Source organism: Moschus berezovskii, chromosome X (assembly GCF_049115385.1).
Source record: "Moschus berezovskii isolate FMDL1 chromosome X, NW_MosBer_1.0, whole genome shotgun sequence".
NCBI lineage: Eukaryota > Metazoa > Chordata > Mammalia > Artiodactyla > Moschidae > Moschus > Moschus berezovskii.
Window position 1 is genome coordinate 101,430,783 of NC_142488.1, and position 16,720 is coordinate 101,447,502.

At 45.4% G+C, this 16,720-nt stretch overlaps 1 protein-coding gene across 1 annotated transcript in view; it reads right to left on the reverse strand.

Moving 5' to 3' along the window:
- The window catches only part of DCX (doublecortin), a 159,483-nt gene that overhangs the window by 3,097 nt on the left and 139,666 nt on the right, over positions 1–16,720 (reverse strand). The window contains exon 6 of the mRNA XM_055393396.2: positions 10,683–10,687. Within this exon, the coding sequence (XP_055249371.2) occupies positions 10,683–10,687 (5 nt within the window). The remainder of the gene's footprint in view (positions 1–10,682; positions 10,688–16,720) is intronic.

Genomic DNA, 16,720 nt, shown 5'->3' on the forward strand with positions numbered 1-16,720 from the left:
CCTGAGTCATGAGGAAAATCTGGAAAGTGCCCCTACCAGATGTGCAAACGGGATGCCCACTCCAGATCCCCCCACCAGAAAACTGAAACAAAACAAAACAGGAAAGCCATGTTTGAAAGTGCTTTCTGTTCCAAGGAGAAAGGGGACTTTTCAGGGAGGGGTCTGAGAGATTTCTGGCTTTTCTGACCCAAGGTTAAGAGTGCAGACCTGAGCATGACTCAAGGGAGGACATGGAGAGAAAAATCTCGAAGTCCCGGCAAAGCTCTGGTGGACTCAGCTGCAGTCCCAGCCCTGGTACACAGATCTATGCTGGTGATGAGCCCTTCAGCAAGTGGGTGGGAGTGAAATAGGACCTGGTGGAACACAGGAAAGAAAAGGTTATTTTGTAAAGCAATAGGTTACTTCTGGCCAAGGGCAGAGAGAGGGTAAGAGTAAGAGGAAAGCGAGTGGAGTTTGATTCCATGGCAGATGAAAGAAGCCTAATTTCTAGCAATGGGGCTGTGGAGAGTCTGCCTGGCCATGTTCGGTGAAAAGCAGAACCAATAATTGGGTTTGCACTGCTGACCAAGAGGCTTCAGGGAGCTACTCAGAGCCCTGTAAATACCATGGTGCACCCCTGTTAGGGCCCTATCCCCTGAGACATTCCCTGGGCCACAGTTCCAGGGACTAGATTCTCAAGTTTTCTTTGTTTCAATTTTCAGAAAGGGTGAGGGCTCCATAACTCATTCCCCAGCTCTCTAACCTTTGATCTGAAAGTACCACCCTCTGCCCTATCCCTTGGAGAAGGAAATGGCAACCTACTCCAGTGTTCTTGCCTGGAGAATCCCAGGGACGGGGGAGCCTGGTGGGCTGCCATCAGTGGGGTCACACAGAGTCGGACACGACTGAAGTGACTTAGCAGCAGCAGCAGCCCTATCCCTGCATCAAATGTGCTGCTGGCTCATTGAGTCCGAGAGGGAAGACTAAGAAGGAAAGGAAGTGTGCTCGCCCTATGCACTGGCCCCATACCAGTATTTTCATGAAACAGATATGAGCAGTTCTCGAACTCTGGTCTCTGAGACCTCCTCCTTGGCACTTCCCCACACTCCCTGTGCCATCTCACCCTGTATGCCAAGATGAAAATTGAACAATAAGTAAGGGTGCACTTGATTTGGTTCTTGAGTCACAAATTTCTCAAGCAAGTATCCTCCATATTGTGGGGTTACAGCTTTGAAACCAAGGGGAGAGTGTTTTGTCTGGGATCATCTTGGTGAGCCATCTTTTCTACCTCTGTAACTTTCAAATGAGTAGGGAATCATTGAATCTGAGAATTAGAAGAAATTTTAGAGGCCATATCTACCATCCCACTCAGTGCAGAAATACCACCCTGATAATCTAGAAGGCTCATCCCTCTCGAAGGCAACTTGCTCCACATTTGGACATCCTCTAATTGCTAAAAAAAAAAAAAAGGCGGGGGGGATATTCCTTAGGCTGAGCAAAAATTAGCTTTACATAAATTATTTTTAATTCCTCTTTCATATGAGAGATAGCTGCCATGTCAGCTCGAGTCTTTTGTCCTCCAGGTCAAATATCTTCAGTTCACTTAAATCATGCCTCATGGGACACGGTCTGAAGGTCTCTTGTCTTCTCAACATGGAGCTTGTAACGCAATTAAAACCCTCTTTTGTTTCTTACACTAACTACTATTATTTGCCAGGTTCTATGCTTATATAGTTGACTTTGATTTTAACCTAGATTCTGGGCTTTCCATATATCCTTGATAACCATCACCTTGTTCATTTTTTATTTCAGTTTACCCCCTTATGATTTTTCTAGATTTTGAGTCTCTCACCTAAAATACTGTATTCTTTATACGAATGTTTTTCAACCTTTTTAAAATTATCAACCCCCTAGGGAGACTTTTAAGACATTTTTTCCCCTAATCTTGTCCCATGAAATTTTAATAACACTGATAAGCTGTGTATTTATTTACTCTCTACAGATCTGTGCTCTATATGTATGTTTTTTTTCACTCCTCAAGAACCAATTTTGCCCTCTTGGGGGCGATATCGCCTCCATTGAAAATGCCTGCTCTGTATTACCAAGTTTCTTTTATATGCATCTTTGATCAGCTTGACTAATAAAATTATTGAATAAGATAGGGTCCAGGACAGAATTCTGCAGCATGACCTTAGGGCCCACCCCTTATTAAAAATCACTTTTAATATGATTGCTCAAACTTGAAGCAATCCATGTAAATTCTGCTACCATTCAGCTTCAATTTTTCAATCTTTTCCATGAGGATATAAGACTTTTTTTAAATGTCTCGCTGAGATCCAGATACATTACACTCCAGTATATCCCCTTTATCTACCCTTTAAGATACCCATTCAAAAAAGGAAATGGGCTTAGTTAAGCATGACTTGCTTTTACTGAGCTCATGCTTACCCCTAGTGATTTCCACTCCCTTTCTAAGGCCTCAGAAATGATCTGTTTAATAGTGCATTATATGCCTTTGCCAAAGACCAATGCCATGCTCACTGGTCTGCAGTTTCCGGAATATATTTGTACTCTGTAACACCAACCTCCCTCACTCGCTTCAGTAAAACTTGGAACAACATTTGCCTGCCTCTTTCTGTCTCTCACCTCTTCCCTTTGCCATAATTTCTCAAAGGTTACTGAGACTAGCTCCGTGATCACATCTGCACATTCTCTCAGAAGCCTCGGATGTAATTTGTCTGGGCCTGGAAACTTGAACTCATTGAAGGCAACTAAGTACTCCCTTATTATCTCCTCATCTATCTTAGGCTTTAATTCTCTTTCCAGTTCAAAGATCATGTTCCTTGATGGAGAGGTTAAGTAACTTGCCCACAGTCACACACCTAGTAAATTGGCAGAGCTGGAATTTAAACCCAGCCCAGTCTGACTCTAAAGTCTGGCTCTTAACTGGCATGCTATGTCGATTTGAACTATCAAAAGAGTGGTGTGGCCCATGGGTGCCATATGAATTCCCAAGTGGGAGAGAGCTCTTCTAACAAGAGCAGTCAGTGCAATCTTGGTAAAAGAGGTGAAATTTGAACTGAATCTTTAAGCAAGAGTGGGATTCTAATAGGAAGAAAGGAGTGATGTATGCGTTTATAGAAGGATGATAGAGGAGACTGAGGATAGCATCCCAGGCAGAGGAAATAATCAAGAATCGTCACCGTAGGTCTGCCTCACAGTACATTTGGTTGATCATTATGAACACAGAGATACCACAAGTGGTCAAGAGATAGCCAGCCTTCCCTTAGGAAGTAACCATTCAAGCTTTGTGGCTTACTAGTCGTGGTATATCCTTGGACAAGGACCTGCGCTATGAAATGGGAACAACAATGAGCCTACATTAGAGGGTTGTTGTGAGGATCCAATTTGATCTCTGGTGCCTGCGGCACCAGAGATCAAATTGGATCCTCACAACAACCCTCTAATGTAGGCTCATTGTTGTTCCCATTTCATAAGGAGATCCAACCAGTCCGTTCTAAAGGAGATCAATCCTGGGTGTTCATTGGAGGGATTGATGCTAAAGCTGAAACTGCAATACTTTGGCCACCTCATGCGACGAGTTGACTCACTGGAAAAGACTGATGCTGGGAAAGGTTGGGGGCGGGAGGAGAAGGGGACGACGGAGAATGAGATGGCTGGATGGCATCACCGACTCTGTGGACATGAGTTTGAGTGAACTCCGGGAGTTGCTGATGGACAGGGAGGCCTGGCGTGCTGTGATTCATGGGGTCGCGGAGAGTCGGACACGACTGAGCGACTGATCTGATCTGATCTGATCTGTGAGGATCCAATCAGCTAGTTAACACATGTAAACTCCTTAGGGCACTGCCTTGGGTACAACTGGGGCTCAACAAATATTGATTCGTGTCATTACTATTATTACTGTGATTCATTTGTTCATCCAACAAGCACTGACTGAGCATCTACTAGGTTAGGTCCTGGGGATATAATGAAGAGTAATAAGAAGCATGATCTCAGCTCTCCATAAGTTAAAGACAAGCCATTCATTTATTTTGTGGAAGCTTTTAGTCTGTGCTATTTTTGTTTGTTTGCTTCGTATTCCAGATAAAGGGGAACATCTGACCTATTCTTTCACAAATTTTGACCTCCTTCAAAAGTTTGTGGGAATAGTTGTAAAAATCCTTTTCATTCAGTAGCCCGGGATTGCTAGAGTAAGTTGGTGGCTACTCTCTCCAAGAGGTTCCAGTTAACTCCATGTCAATCCACACCCAGGTCTTGGATTCTACCCTTTTGCACCCTCCAGCTGCATTCCTCTCCTGATCTCTTCTCCCATCTCGGGCATTTTCCACCCTGAGGTTATAAAATCAAGTTCCCCTATGGGGAAAATCCAGCTACACCCAGAGTGGAGTGTCATGGGGCACTGTGGGGCAGCAACATTTGGTTTTGGCCAGCTAACTGCAGCCTCTGCTTCTTTTGACTTTACAATTTCCCAAGGCCAGTGAGAGTGTGAATAGAAGCCACAGAAGAAGTTGGACTGTCAGCTTCCAAACCAAATAGCTTTGGGCCAGTGTGGGGTGGAGTTCAACCAAGACTTTGGGAAGGGGTAAACTGGATGTCTTCCCTGCTGGCCTGGTTAACACAAAAATAGGCTTCACTGGGCTGTCGGCTGAACTTCCTTTAATTAGGGGAAGCAACTCATTTGCCTTGTCAACCAAAGGGCTCCAGTTTCTTAATATTAGTCAAAGGAAAACTCTGTCCCTAGTAATAGAAATAAATGGTTACAGTGGTTCCTAATCTCCGACTATATCAAATCTATACCATTCTGCTTGGTGACCAAGGCCCTTCCTCCACCATGGGATGTCATTTTAGCCATTTCCCATGACTGGTTTTCCCACTACTCTTTGGTGCTAGTCTAGCTCTCCTTTGTATTTCAAATCTCAGGGCGGGACAACATTTTCAAGAACATCCCTCCACTGTTGGGTGCCGGGGTAGGGAACTCAGGGCTGGGAAGGTTGGGTGGGGAATGATACTTTGGATACAGCTGTCATCCAAAACTTAAGTATACATTGTAGCTGAGTGTCAGCCCCAACAAACTGAGCACTGGGTACTGGGTGACAGTGGGCAAGGCCATAGAAGGCAAGATGAGGAGTCAGGAATTGAGGCGATCCAGAAGTCAGGTCTGGAGAAGGAAATGGCAACCCACTCCAGTACTCTTGCCTGGAAAATCCCATGGATGGAGGAGCCTGGTAGGCTACAGTCCATGGGGTGGTGAAGAATCAGACATGACTGAGCGACTTCACTTTCACTTTCATACATTGGAAAAGGAAATGGCAACCCACTCCAGTTTTCTTGCCTGGAGAATCCCAGGGACGGGGGAGCCTGGTGGGCTGCTGTCTATGGGGTCGCACAGAGTCGGACACAACTGAAGTGACTTAGCAGCAGCAGCAGCAGAAGTCAGGACAGGAAGCATGATTCAGTCCTCACCCACTCCCATGTTTTCACTCAAGATGTTTCTCTCCTAAGACTGTCTTTCTCACTCTTCCATCTATCCAAGTCTGGCTTATCCATCGAGTCCCCAACCTTACTTTCACCATGAAGCCTTCTTTCTCCCTCACTGATCTTCAACCTCTCAGATGGATCATCTCACTTTGGGTCAGTGTCCCATCTCACAGGGTTCTTAATCACTCTCCAACTGTTTCACGTGGGTACTTGGATTTCCTCAAACTGCAAACCCCTGGAGGACAGTAGCTCTGGCTTTTGCACTCCCCACAGTGTGAAGCACAGGGTGAGGCCTCCCAGTAGATGTGCAGCAAATAGATGGCAATGAACTCCAGGGATATTGGGAATGAAGTCAGTAGCGATTTAGCAAGACTCCCTGAGATAGGAGTCACACTCAGAGAAAGTCCTCAGAAAATCACATAGAACTGTCTTCTGGGATTTGACAACAACAAAAAAAGACAGGGAAAGTCTGAGGGAAATGATACTATCTCTTTGCCCAAGCTATAAATATATCCATAAATAGCTCTTTGAGAGTTGGGAAAGCTTATAGAATTGAAACATAAAGGGTGGAGACAGTCTTGAGCTCAAGAGCGAAGGAAAGACTGGGAGGGGGTTAGAAACAAACACAATTATGAAAGTTTTCCAAATGGGGGAAAGGACTCTTTTTCAGTCCCCATAAAATGTTGTTCATCTGGGCTCTGCTAATTTAGGAGTCTTGAAAAACTGGACTAAGGAAGGCTGTAGCTTCTTATAGCCAGATCTTGAAAGAAAAGAGTCGCTAAACTAATTAAGCCTCCCTGAAGTTGGGAGAGGGAGTGGGAGATGGGACAAGGTCTTGTTTGACTTAGTTAAGTCTTCCCAGCTCCCTCCTAGAGCTCTTTAGAAGCCTCATTAAGCTAATTATAAGTCCCAGTTGTACAGTCATTCTTGTCCTATTTTCTTGTTGTTGTAAATGCTTAGGAGTATTGAAACAGCATTTTCAAAGTGTACAATTTCGACTTCCCACTATATTTAATTCGTTTCCCCTTCTTAGCTGGTCAAGGGAGCAGGAACTCTGGAACGCCCCAAAGTATTGGGAGCTTTTATGTGCTATCTCATTTAGTCTTTACAAAAACAACTTTGCCAGAGGTATTGTTTTTCCTGGTAAACAGAGATAGGGGAGGTGCGAGTGGAGGCTGGGGTGATGGTAGGGGGAGTGATGGTGGTGGAGTGTTAAGTAACCAGCCTCCGGCTACACAGGAAGGAAATAATGGAGCCTTGTTTTCATAAAAAACAATTCTTCCAACTCCAAAGTCCTACAACTTTCTCCTGGCCCAGGTTGCATCTAAATTGAAAAGAATCATTAACTGAGAGGGGATTCAAAGACTTTTCTCAAATCTTGCTGTACTAACTCATTTAAAGTGGCCATGAATTCATGAGAAGAAAACATGGTCAAAAAAAACCAGGTGATATTCATAATAGCCAAAACCTGCAACCAGCCCAGATACCCTAATTTTAGAAATGGTGAACAGATTAGTATTTCCCACGGGTGGGAAAGAAGGTTGTGGGAGGGATGTGGGTGCAGCCATGAAAGGGTAATACCACGAAAGATCCTTGAGGTGATGGCACTGTTCAGCATTTTGCCTGTGGTGGTGATTACATGAACCCAGCTGTGATAAAACCCCAGAAAACTAAGTGCATACATAGATGAGTGTAAGTGAAACAGGAAGTGGGAATAAAATCTGTGAATTATATCAATACCAATATCCTAGTTGCCATACTGTAGAGCTTTGCAAAATGTTGCCATCAGAAAAAGCCAGGGAAAGGGTAAACAGGATCTCTCTGTATTATTTGTTACAACTGAAGGAGAATCTTCAATGATCTCAAATATTGCAATTTTTTTTAAAAAAGGAGTGAAAGCATAAAGTATTTGTGTTTCTCCATCTGACTCAGTTCACATTTATCATAAGACCCTTAAAGTCCATCCATTTTGTTGCAAATGATAAGAATCCATCTTTTTATGGCTGAGTAGTATCTCATTTCAGAGAAGGCAATGGCAAGCCACTCCAGTACTATTGCCTAGAAAATCCCATGGATGGAGGAGCCTGGTAGGCTGCAGTCCGTGGGGTCGCTAAGGGTTGGACACGACTGAGCGACTTCACTTTCCCTTTTCACTTTCACACATTGGAGAAGGAAATGGCAACCCACTCCAGTGTTCTTGCCTGGAGAATCCCAGGGACGGAGGAGCCTGGTGGGCTTCCTTCTACGGGGTCGCACAGAGTCGGACACGACTGAAGTGACTTAGCAGCAGCAGCAGCAGTATCTCATTTATATATGTGTGTATAAACCACATCTTCTTTATTCATTCACCTCTCGATGGATACTTTGGTTGTTTCCATATCTTGGCTAGTGTAAATAATACTGCAATAAACAAGGGGGTGCAGATATCTTCTCAAATTTGTTTTCATATTCTTTGGATGTATACCCAGAAGCAGAATAGGTGGATCATATATGGTAGTTCTATTCTTCAGGGATGTCCATACCATTTTCCATACTAACTGCACCAATTCATTCCCATCAAGAGTGTATGAGTGTTCCCTTTTGTCTACTTCCTTCTGTTCCGTTCCGTTCCGTCGCTCAGTTGTGTCCGACTCTATGCGACCCCGTGGACTGTAGCCTACCAGGCTTCTCCGTCCAACATTTTAAAATTGCTTTCCTTTTTGATAATGGCCATTTTGACAGGTGTAAGGTGATATCTCATTGTGGTTTTGGTTTGCATTTTCCTAATAATTAGTGACATTGAACATCTTTTCCTATGCCTGTTTGCCATCTGTCTATATTGAGCTAAGTGAAATAAGTCAGCGAAAGACAAAACTGTACTGTTTCACTCATATGTAGAATTTTCAAAAAATAAATTAACAAACCAAACCAAACAAAAATAAACATAGATACAGAAAATAGAATAGTGGTATCCAGAGTTCGGGAAGGCTGAAAAAACGGGGGTCAACTGCATGATAACAGATGGAAACTAAAGTTCTAGTGAGCAGGCAGTAGTATACAGAAGCAGAAATACAGTGTTGCACACATGAAATTTCTATAATGTTGCAAACCAATGTTACCTTGATTTTTTTTAAGGGAGATTATACGCAGTGGCAAGGTTTATATATATATCAAATGTTTTCTGTCTGATAAGACAGAAACCACTTTTGAAAGATGAAGTGCCAGTGGTTTGGGAGATTTAAGCAACATTGCCAGGACTTGGAGGTGCAAGGGCACTCGTCACAGGCATAAAGTTCACACAGGTTGGTGAGCCTGACTGATTACAAAAGAATGGCAATATGGTGTGAAATTCACAGGAGCAGATTTCAAGCTTGGGGGCCTTCCTTTAAGGCCATAACTTTGCAGGTTCCTCTGCTTTTTTCTGGGAGAGTGAACCCTGCTCTCAGAGAATTGTAGGATGGGCCTCAGCCCAAAACAGCTACATCATTTGTGAGGCCCAGTGCAAACTGAAAATGCAGGACTGTTTGTTCAAATTTATAACAAATTTCATGATGATGATGGCAGAGCACTAAGCCAGGCCCGGGGCCTCTCGAAGCACAGGGCCCCATGTGACTGCACAAGTCCTGGCCCCAGTTAACATTTCTGCTAAATCCCCACAGCTGCGATATCCAGAGGATACAGAACAGTACCCCCTTCCCAACCCCTCCCTGCTGGTCTGGATTGACTGGGATGACTGAAGTCTAAGTGACCTTTTGGAACATATTTACTCTGAAGTCACAGTACTGGGCACTTGGAAAATTCCTGCCAACTGATCTAGTGCCAGAGAGGGAAGAAGGTGAAGTCTGGGAGTAGCAGGGGAAGGCAAACTGGAAACCCCTGGGAGTCCACTTTCATAGGAAGGCTGGTGAATGAGAAGTAGATCTGCTTGGTGGCCATTTTTGATGTGTAGGGTGAAGGGAGCCATAGACTAGGGTCTGGAGGCCTGGGCTTGAATGTCAGCTCTGCCATTACTGGGCAAATTAACTCATCTATGGGTGTTTCCTCAACTATCAAATGGAGATACTAACAATAGTATGTATCTCATTGAATTGTCATGAAGAGCAGTAAAATCCTGGATATAAAAGCTCTGCTGAAACTCTCATGATGTACAGAAATGTAAGAAATGCTTATTATACACATATCCCAAAGCCTCTCCTAGCAGATGGTAGTGACTGACTTGATCTAATGCCTGAAATGAGATGTCAGGTTACAATTCAAGGTCCAGACTGCTGGTCTTGGCCAAGACAGAGGGCTGCTGTTCCCCTCTTCTTACCTCCAGGCCCTCCCTCCTACAACTAACCAGCACTGGACCTGCCGCAACAAACAAGCACAGGAAGGCTGAAAGATGCGAAGAAGACAGGCAGCCGAAAGACCTCTTGACTCCAGAGCCAACATAACGAGTTCTCTGGGTTTTCTTTTTTCTTCCCATATATTCCAGGTAGGACTCTTCAGAAGCCCCCAACCCAAAACTTCCAACCGGCACCAATCAAAAAAGTTCTAAGGAAAGCCCATTCCTCCTAGCCAAAGGCCTAGGAAAAAGGTCACCTAATAACAGAACACCTTTTGGGAAGCACTTCCCACCCTACTCTAACCAAACATCAGTGGAACAACAGCACACCACTCCCCTGGGGCTTCAGTGGACCTGAATCGGGAGCTGATCTTCTAAGCCCTGAGTGGCAGAAACAGTCAGCACTTCCACTCCCCTGCCATAATCCTGCTGTGCTGAGTCTCCATGCCCACCTGCAGGGAGGAGGCTGAACAGGCAATGTGAGGCAGGGCTAGTTGGCCTCCATGAAAGTATTAGTAGCTCAGTCATGTCTGACTCTTTGCAACCCTATGGACTATAGCCCGGCAGGCTCCTCTGTCCATGGAATTCTCCAGACAAGAATACTGGAGTGTGTAGCCACTCTCTTCTCCAGGGGAATTCCCAGCCCAGAGATAGAACCCGTGTCTCCTGCATCTGCTTTACTGTCTGAGGCACAGGGGAGCTGCACAAGCAATTACGAATTCTTTTGAAGCAAATGAAAACATGGGAAATCCCAGCAAAGAAATACAAACTGTAAAGAACAAAAGAGCAATTATAGAACTAAGAAACTCAATCACAGCAAAAGTACTCATTGGACGGGCTCAGTAGCAGAATGGAAATAGCCTAGACTCAGTGAACATAGATCAATAGAACTTACCCAATCTGAATAGCAGAGAGAAAATAGACTGAAAAAAGTGAACAGGGCCTCAGGGATCTGTAGGACAATCGCAGAAGAGTTAATATTTGTATCATTGGATCTCAGAAGGAGAGGGTAAAGAGTGTGGGGCTAAAAAATATATTTGAAGAAGTAGTGACTACAAATTTTTCAAATTTATCTAAAGATATAATCCTACAACTCAAAGAAGCTAAGTGAACCCCAAACAGAGCAAGCCTGAAATATCCAAGACACACCATAATTTAACTTCTGAAAATTGGAAGTCATGGTCTGAAGGAGAGAGTATATTTGGGAAAGTTCAATACAGAAGATCTTCAGGGCTGTCAGTCTCTTCTTTCTGGATCTTGCCAGGCAAGATGAAATCTCAACTACTTCAAGCCCTAGCTTCCTATCATCAAATCTACCATTTTCTCACTCAGCAAACATATATGGGCACCTAGTATTTGCCAGTCATTCACCTAACTGCAGGGGAGACAACGGTGAACCAACCAGAGTCCCTGGAGGAGGCCATGGTAACCCACTCCAGTATTCTTGCCTGGAGAATCCCATGGACAGAGGAGCCCTGCAGGCTAGAGTCCATAGGACTGCAAAGAGTCAGACAGGACTGAAGTGACTGAGCACACAGGCACACATACAGTGCTCTAATTATCCTCAGAACACAACCTGACTTTCCCTTTCCCCCGGCTGTCCCATGTGCCCTTTTCTCTACCTCATATACTTTCCCCTAGCCAGTGACCTCAAATGGTGTAGCACTCCTCTCAAATCTTTCTTTGAGGTGTTGACCCCACTTTGAGGACAGGGACTGTGTCAAGTTCATTTCTGTAGCCCCAGAGCCTAGCATAATGCTTGCCCATTGAAGGAGTGCAAGAATATGGAAAAGAGAGATTTGACTGGCCCTAGCTCTCAAATTGGGAGAAGGCAATGGCAACCCACTCCAGTACTCTTGCCTGGAAAATCCCATGGGTGGAGGAGCCTGGTAGGCTGTAGTCCACGGGGTAGCGAAGAGTCAGACACGACTGAGCGACTTCACTTTCACTTTTCACTTTCATGCATTGGAGAAGGAAATGGCAGCTCACTCCAGTGTTCTTGCCTGGAGAATCCCAGGGACGGGGGAGCCTGGTGGACTGCCGTCTATGGGGTCACACAGAGTCGGACACGACTGAAGTGACTTAGCAGCAGCAGCTCTCAAATTGGGCTTTCCAGGTGGCTCAGTGGTAAAGAGTCCACCTGTCAATGCAGGAGATATGGGTTTGATCCCTGGGTCCGGAAGATCCCCTGGAGAAGGAAATGGCAACCGGCTCCAATACACTTGTCTGGGAAATCCCATGGACAGAGGAGCCTGGTGGGCTACAGTCCATGGGGTCAGGAAAGAGTCGGACACGACTGAATGACTGAGCACAAGCACACATACAAACACAAACACACACAGCTTTCAAATTGCCTCCATGCTGCCTGGGGGAGGCAAGGCAAACAGAAATGAAGCAGTCACATTTCATACAACCCAGCTTGTTAAAAGTGAATACGTGTAGGATGTATTGATCTTAACAATAATAGAGCATGGGAGGAGGATTCATGGGATGAGAAATTTGAATTGGGCCTTGAAGTACAAGCCTGGCTTTGATAAGATCAAGGGGAGGGAGGAATAGCTAAGGGATGGGGGTGGGAAAAGATAGTGAAGCACAGCACACTCACCAGACGGCAAGAAAACTAAAATCCAGAGAGTACAGGCCTAAGACCTGCCTCATGGTTCATAGGAGATCAGCTCCCACTCGGAAGTCTGGCTAAATCTTGGCTGCTTTTAGCAGGTAGCAAAGAGAGGGTTATAAGTGTGATGAGAGGTCTTCCCTGGTGGCCCAGTGTTTAAGAATCCACCTTGCAATGCAAGGGACACTGGCTCAATCCCTGGTTTGGGAAGATCTCACAGGCCGTCGGCAACTAAGGCCCGTGTGCCACAACTACTGAGCCCACGCACTGCAACTACCGAAGCCCCTGTGCTCCAGAGCCTGTGCTCCACAACAAGAGAAGCCACCCCGATGAGAAGCCTGTGCAACACAGTAAGAGTAGCCCCTGCTCACCACAACTAGAGAAAAGTCCAGGTAAAGCAAAAAAGACCCACCACAGCCAAAAATAAGTAAATAAATCTTAAAATAAAAAAAGAATGATGGGAACTCTAGACTAGTGGAAAACACTGGGAATAATGTTTTAGAGAATGAACACAAGCACAATGCCCCCCAAATGAACTGATGTTCCAAACACAGGAAGCAAATCCTTCCTCAGCACCTCCACTTCAGCTGACTTTGATGGAACATATGTAATGTACAGTGTGTTTCCTGTTCATCATCAGGTTTAGTTTTCACACCAGTAATAATGGTCTTTTGCTTTTGCTCCATCCCTTCATTCCTTCTAGAGTTATTTCTCCACTGAGCTCCAGTAGCATACTGGGCACCTACCGACCTGGGGAATTCCTCATTCAGTACCCTATCATTTTGCCCTTTGATACTGTTCATGGGGTTCTCAAGGCAAGTATACTCAAGTGGTTTGCCATTCCCTTCTCCAGTGGACCACATTCGGCTGTGGTCCATGTGATCAGATCGACTAGTTTCCTGTGATTATGATTTCAGTGTGTCTGCTCTCTGATGCCCCCTCACAATACCTACCATCTTATTTGGGTTTCTTTTACCTTGGGCGTGGGATATCTCTTCACTGCTGCTCCAAGAAGGCGCAGCCCCTGCACCTTACTTTGGACTAGGGGTATCTCCTCAAGGCCGTCCCTCCTGACCTTGAACATGGAGTAGCTCCTCTCGGCCCTCCTGCGCCCGCGCAGCCACCGCCTATTGGACGTGGGGTAGCTCCTTACAGCCGTGCCTCTTTGCATGGTGGTTGCGCCGGGGCGGCGTCTCTCGCGTCTGCGCCGCTGGGGCCGGCGTCTCTCGCTGCGTGGATCACAATAAACTGTGGAAAATTCTGAAAGAGATGGGGATACCAGACCACCTGACCTGCCTCTTGAGAAACCTGTATGCAGGTCAGGAAGCAACAGGCCGAACTGTACATGGAACAACAGACTGGTTCCAAATAGGAAAAGGAGGACGTCAAGGCTGTATATTGTCACCTTGCTTATTTACTTATATGCAGATTACATCATGAGCAACGCTGGGCTGGAAGAAGCACCAGCTGGAATCAAGATTGCCGGAAGAAATATCCATAACCTCAGATATGCAGATGACACCACCCTTATGGCAGAAAGTGAAGAGGAACTCAAAAGCCTCTTGATGAAAGTGAAAGAGGAGAGTGAAAAGGTTGGCTTGAAGCTCAACATTCAGAAAACAAAAATCATGGCATCTGGTCCCATCACTTCATGGGAAATAGATGGGGAAAACAGTGGAAACAGTGTCAGACTTTATTTTTGGGGGCTCCAAAATCACTGTAGATGCTGATTGCAGCCAGGAAATTAAAAGACGCTTACTCCTTGGAAGGAAAGTTATGACCAACCTTGATAGTATATTAAAAAGCAGAGACATTACTTTGCCAACCAAGGTCTGTCTAGTCAAGGCTATGGTTTTTCCCGTGGTCATGTATGGATGTGAGAGTTGGACTGTGAAGAAAGCTGATCGCTGAAGAATTGATGCTTTTGAACTGTGGTGTTGGAGAAGACTCTTGAGAGTCCCTTGGACTGCAAGGAGATCCAACCAGTCCATTCTAAAGGAGGTCAATCCTGGGTGTTCATTGGAAGGACTGATGCTAAAGCTGAAACTCCAATACTTTGGCCACCTCATGCGATGAGTTGACTCACTGGAAAAGACTCTGATGCTGGGAAAGGTTGGGGGCGGGAGGAGAAGGGGACGACGGAGAATGAGATGGCTGGATGGCATCACCGACTCGACGGACATGAGTTTGAGTGAACTCCGGGAGTTGGTGATGGACAGGGAGGCCTGGCGTGCTGTGATTCGTGGGGTCGTGGAGAGTCGGACACGACTGAGCGACTGAACTGAACTGAATAATGGTCTTTCCATGGCAGAGCTGAGATTCAGATCCAAGCTTCTGGATGGAAGACCTGGCCACTTCCTCTGTGTCATACTGCCATGGTGTGTTGGGCCCAAGTTTGGGACCTACTGGCAATCTTGTCATGCAGGACCCCAACAATGAGCTTCTTGTTTCCCTTGAGGTGAGAGGCAGTGCCTAGCCCTTGGTAGGGAAGACCCTGAGGCTTCTGTAGTTAGTGCCTCATGGTGAGTGGAAGCAGGGGGTGTATTTCTCTCTCTCCCCTTTCCAGAAACTGAGGAGCAGGATTATTGTTTACCAAGTGGTACTTTGTCCAGTTTGGCCTTCAACCAACATAGTTCTGCCACTGCTCATTTCCTAAAAGCGCCTACAGTCTCTCCTCCATCAGGAAGTCAGCCTCTTCCTTTCCTAACACTCGTACAGACATGCACTCTTCTCTGCCACTCCAGGGGCAATTTGTTTGAGTTGTGCATTTCTGCTTTTTTGTCAAAGCTTTTTCCTAGAGAATCTTCAGCCTAACGAAATAAGGACAAACCCTCCATTGGTGCTTACTGACTCTTGGATCATATTTAAGGTCTTGGAACAGAAGGGAGTAGCCTGTACCAGGTGTTTACATGCATTGTTTCATTGAATTTCTCCATTAGCCCAATGAGATAAGTACTGTTCATTTCCCCATTTTATAGATGAAGAGACTGAGGTTCGAAGAACTTGAGTGATTTATCCATAATTAAGCAGGTAATAAATAGCAGAACCAGGATTTGAACCGACTAACTTCATTCATCACATTTTTACTACAATTGTCTTTTATTGTCTATATCCTCCAGTAGATTGCACATATTTAATTTTGTTTTCATTTCACAGAATTTAGAATTGTCCAGAGCTTCTTCATGCAGCAGATGAGACAATCCTGAAAGATCATAGTGCTTTGAGAGAAAGTAGGCATTTGAGGAGGGCTTCCCTGGTGGCTCAGTGGTAAAGAATCCACCTGCCAATGCAGGAGACACGGGTTCAATCCCTGGGTTGGGCAGATCCTGTGGAGAAGAGAATGGTAACACACTCCAGTATTCTTGCCTGGGAAATCTCATGGACAGAGGAGCCTGGTGGGCTACAGTCCATGGGGTCACAAAGAGTCGGACAGGACTGAGCAACTAAACAACAACAACAGGCATTCGGGGAATGGGGTAGAGAGAGCTGTGGAGTTTCTGAGCTTCAGAGTTTCAGGCGCTGAGTCAGTCAGACGGAAATGTGGTGTGTGTTGGGGATACACTTCAGGAAAAAAACAGTGAGGTGGATTGACAGGGCTGGATTTCAGAGCTCATGTTGGCAAATAATGGAATGGGAGATCAGACAGGGAATAACCTACATCTGGAGGAGTGAGGAGTTTACGTGAGTTCCCCAAGCTGGTATGTGTAGACACAGGACGCTGCCTCGCCAAATATAGCTGTAGGCAGTCATGGATTAGTTGACCGGGGCAGCTGGGAAGGCTGCCACTGAGAATGGGTATAATTGAAACTTGAATGGAGACAGTGAGCAAGGGCCCACCCAGGGTGGGATCGCGTGCCAGGGATCTCCACACCTGTGTATTTCGTCTAGCCTTCTCTTTGGACACCCCAGTGACATCCTGCCTGCTCCTTGCAGAACTCTCACCTTCTATCACTGGCCAAGTCTCACCCAGGACCAGCTTCTCTACACTGCATCTTTTTCTCTTACTACTGCTGCCCTTTTTTCCCTCCATCCAAACTATATTATTTTTTTCCTCCAGGCTCTATCATGTTAGGAGCATAAACCTGATAGGCAAGTGTTCGGTAGATGTTACTGGTTGATAATTCCTTAATAACATTTTCATTTGAATGGGAGCTTACAATGCCTTTGCTAGAAGCAGGGGTTATCAAGGGGACTTGGGCTTAGAGAAAAGGGGGCTTGGGATGGGGTGAGGGTAGGGGTAGAGGTGGGAATTCGAGAAGGGGCCTTTAGGTGACCTTTGCATAAGGAGAGTCCTGGTTAGCTCTTAAATACTTAGA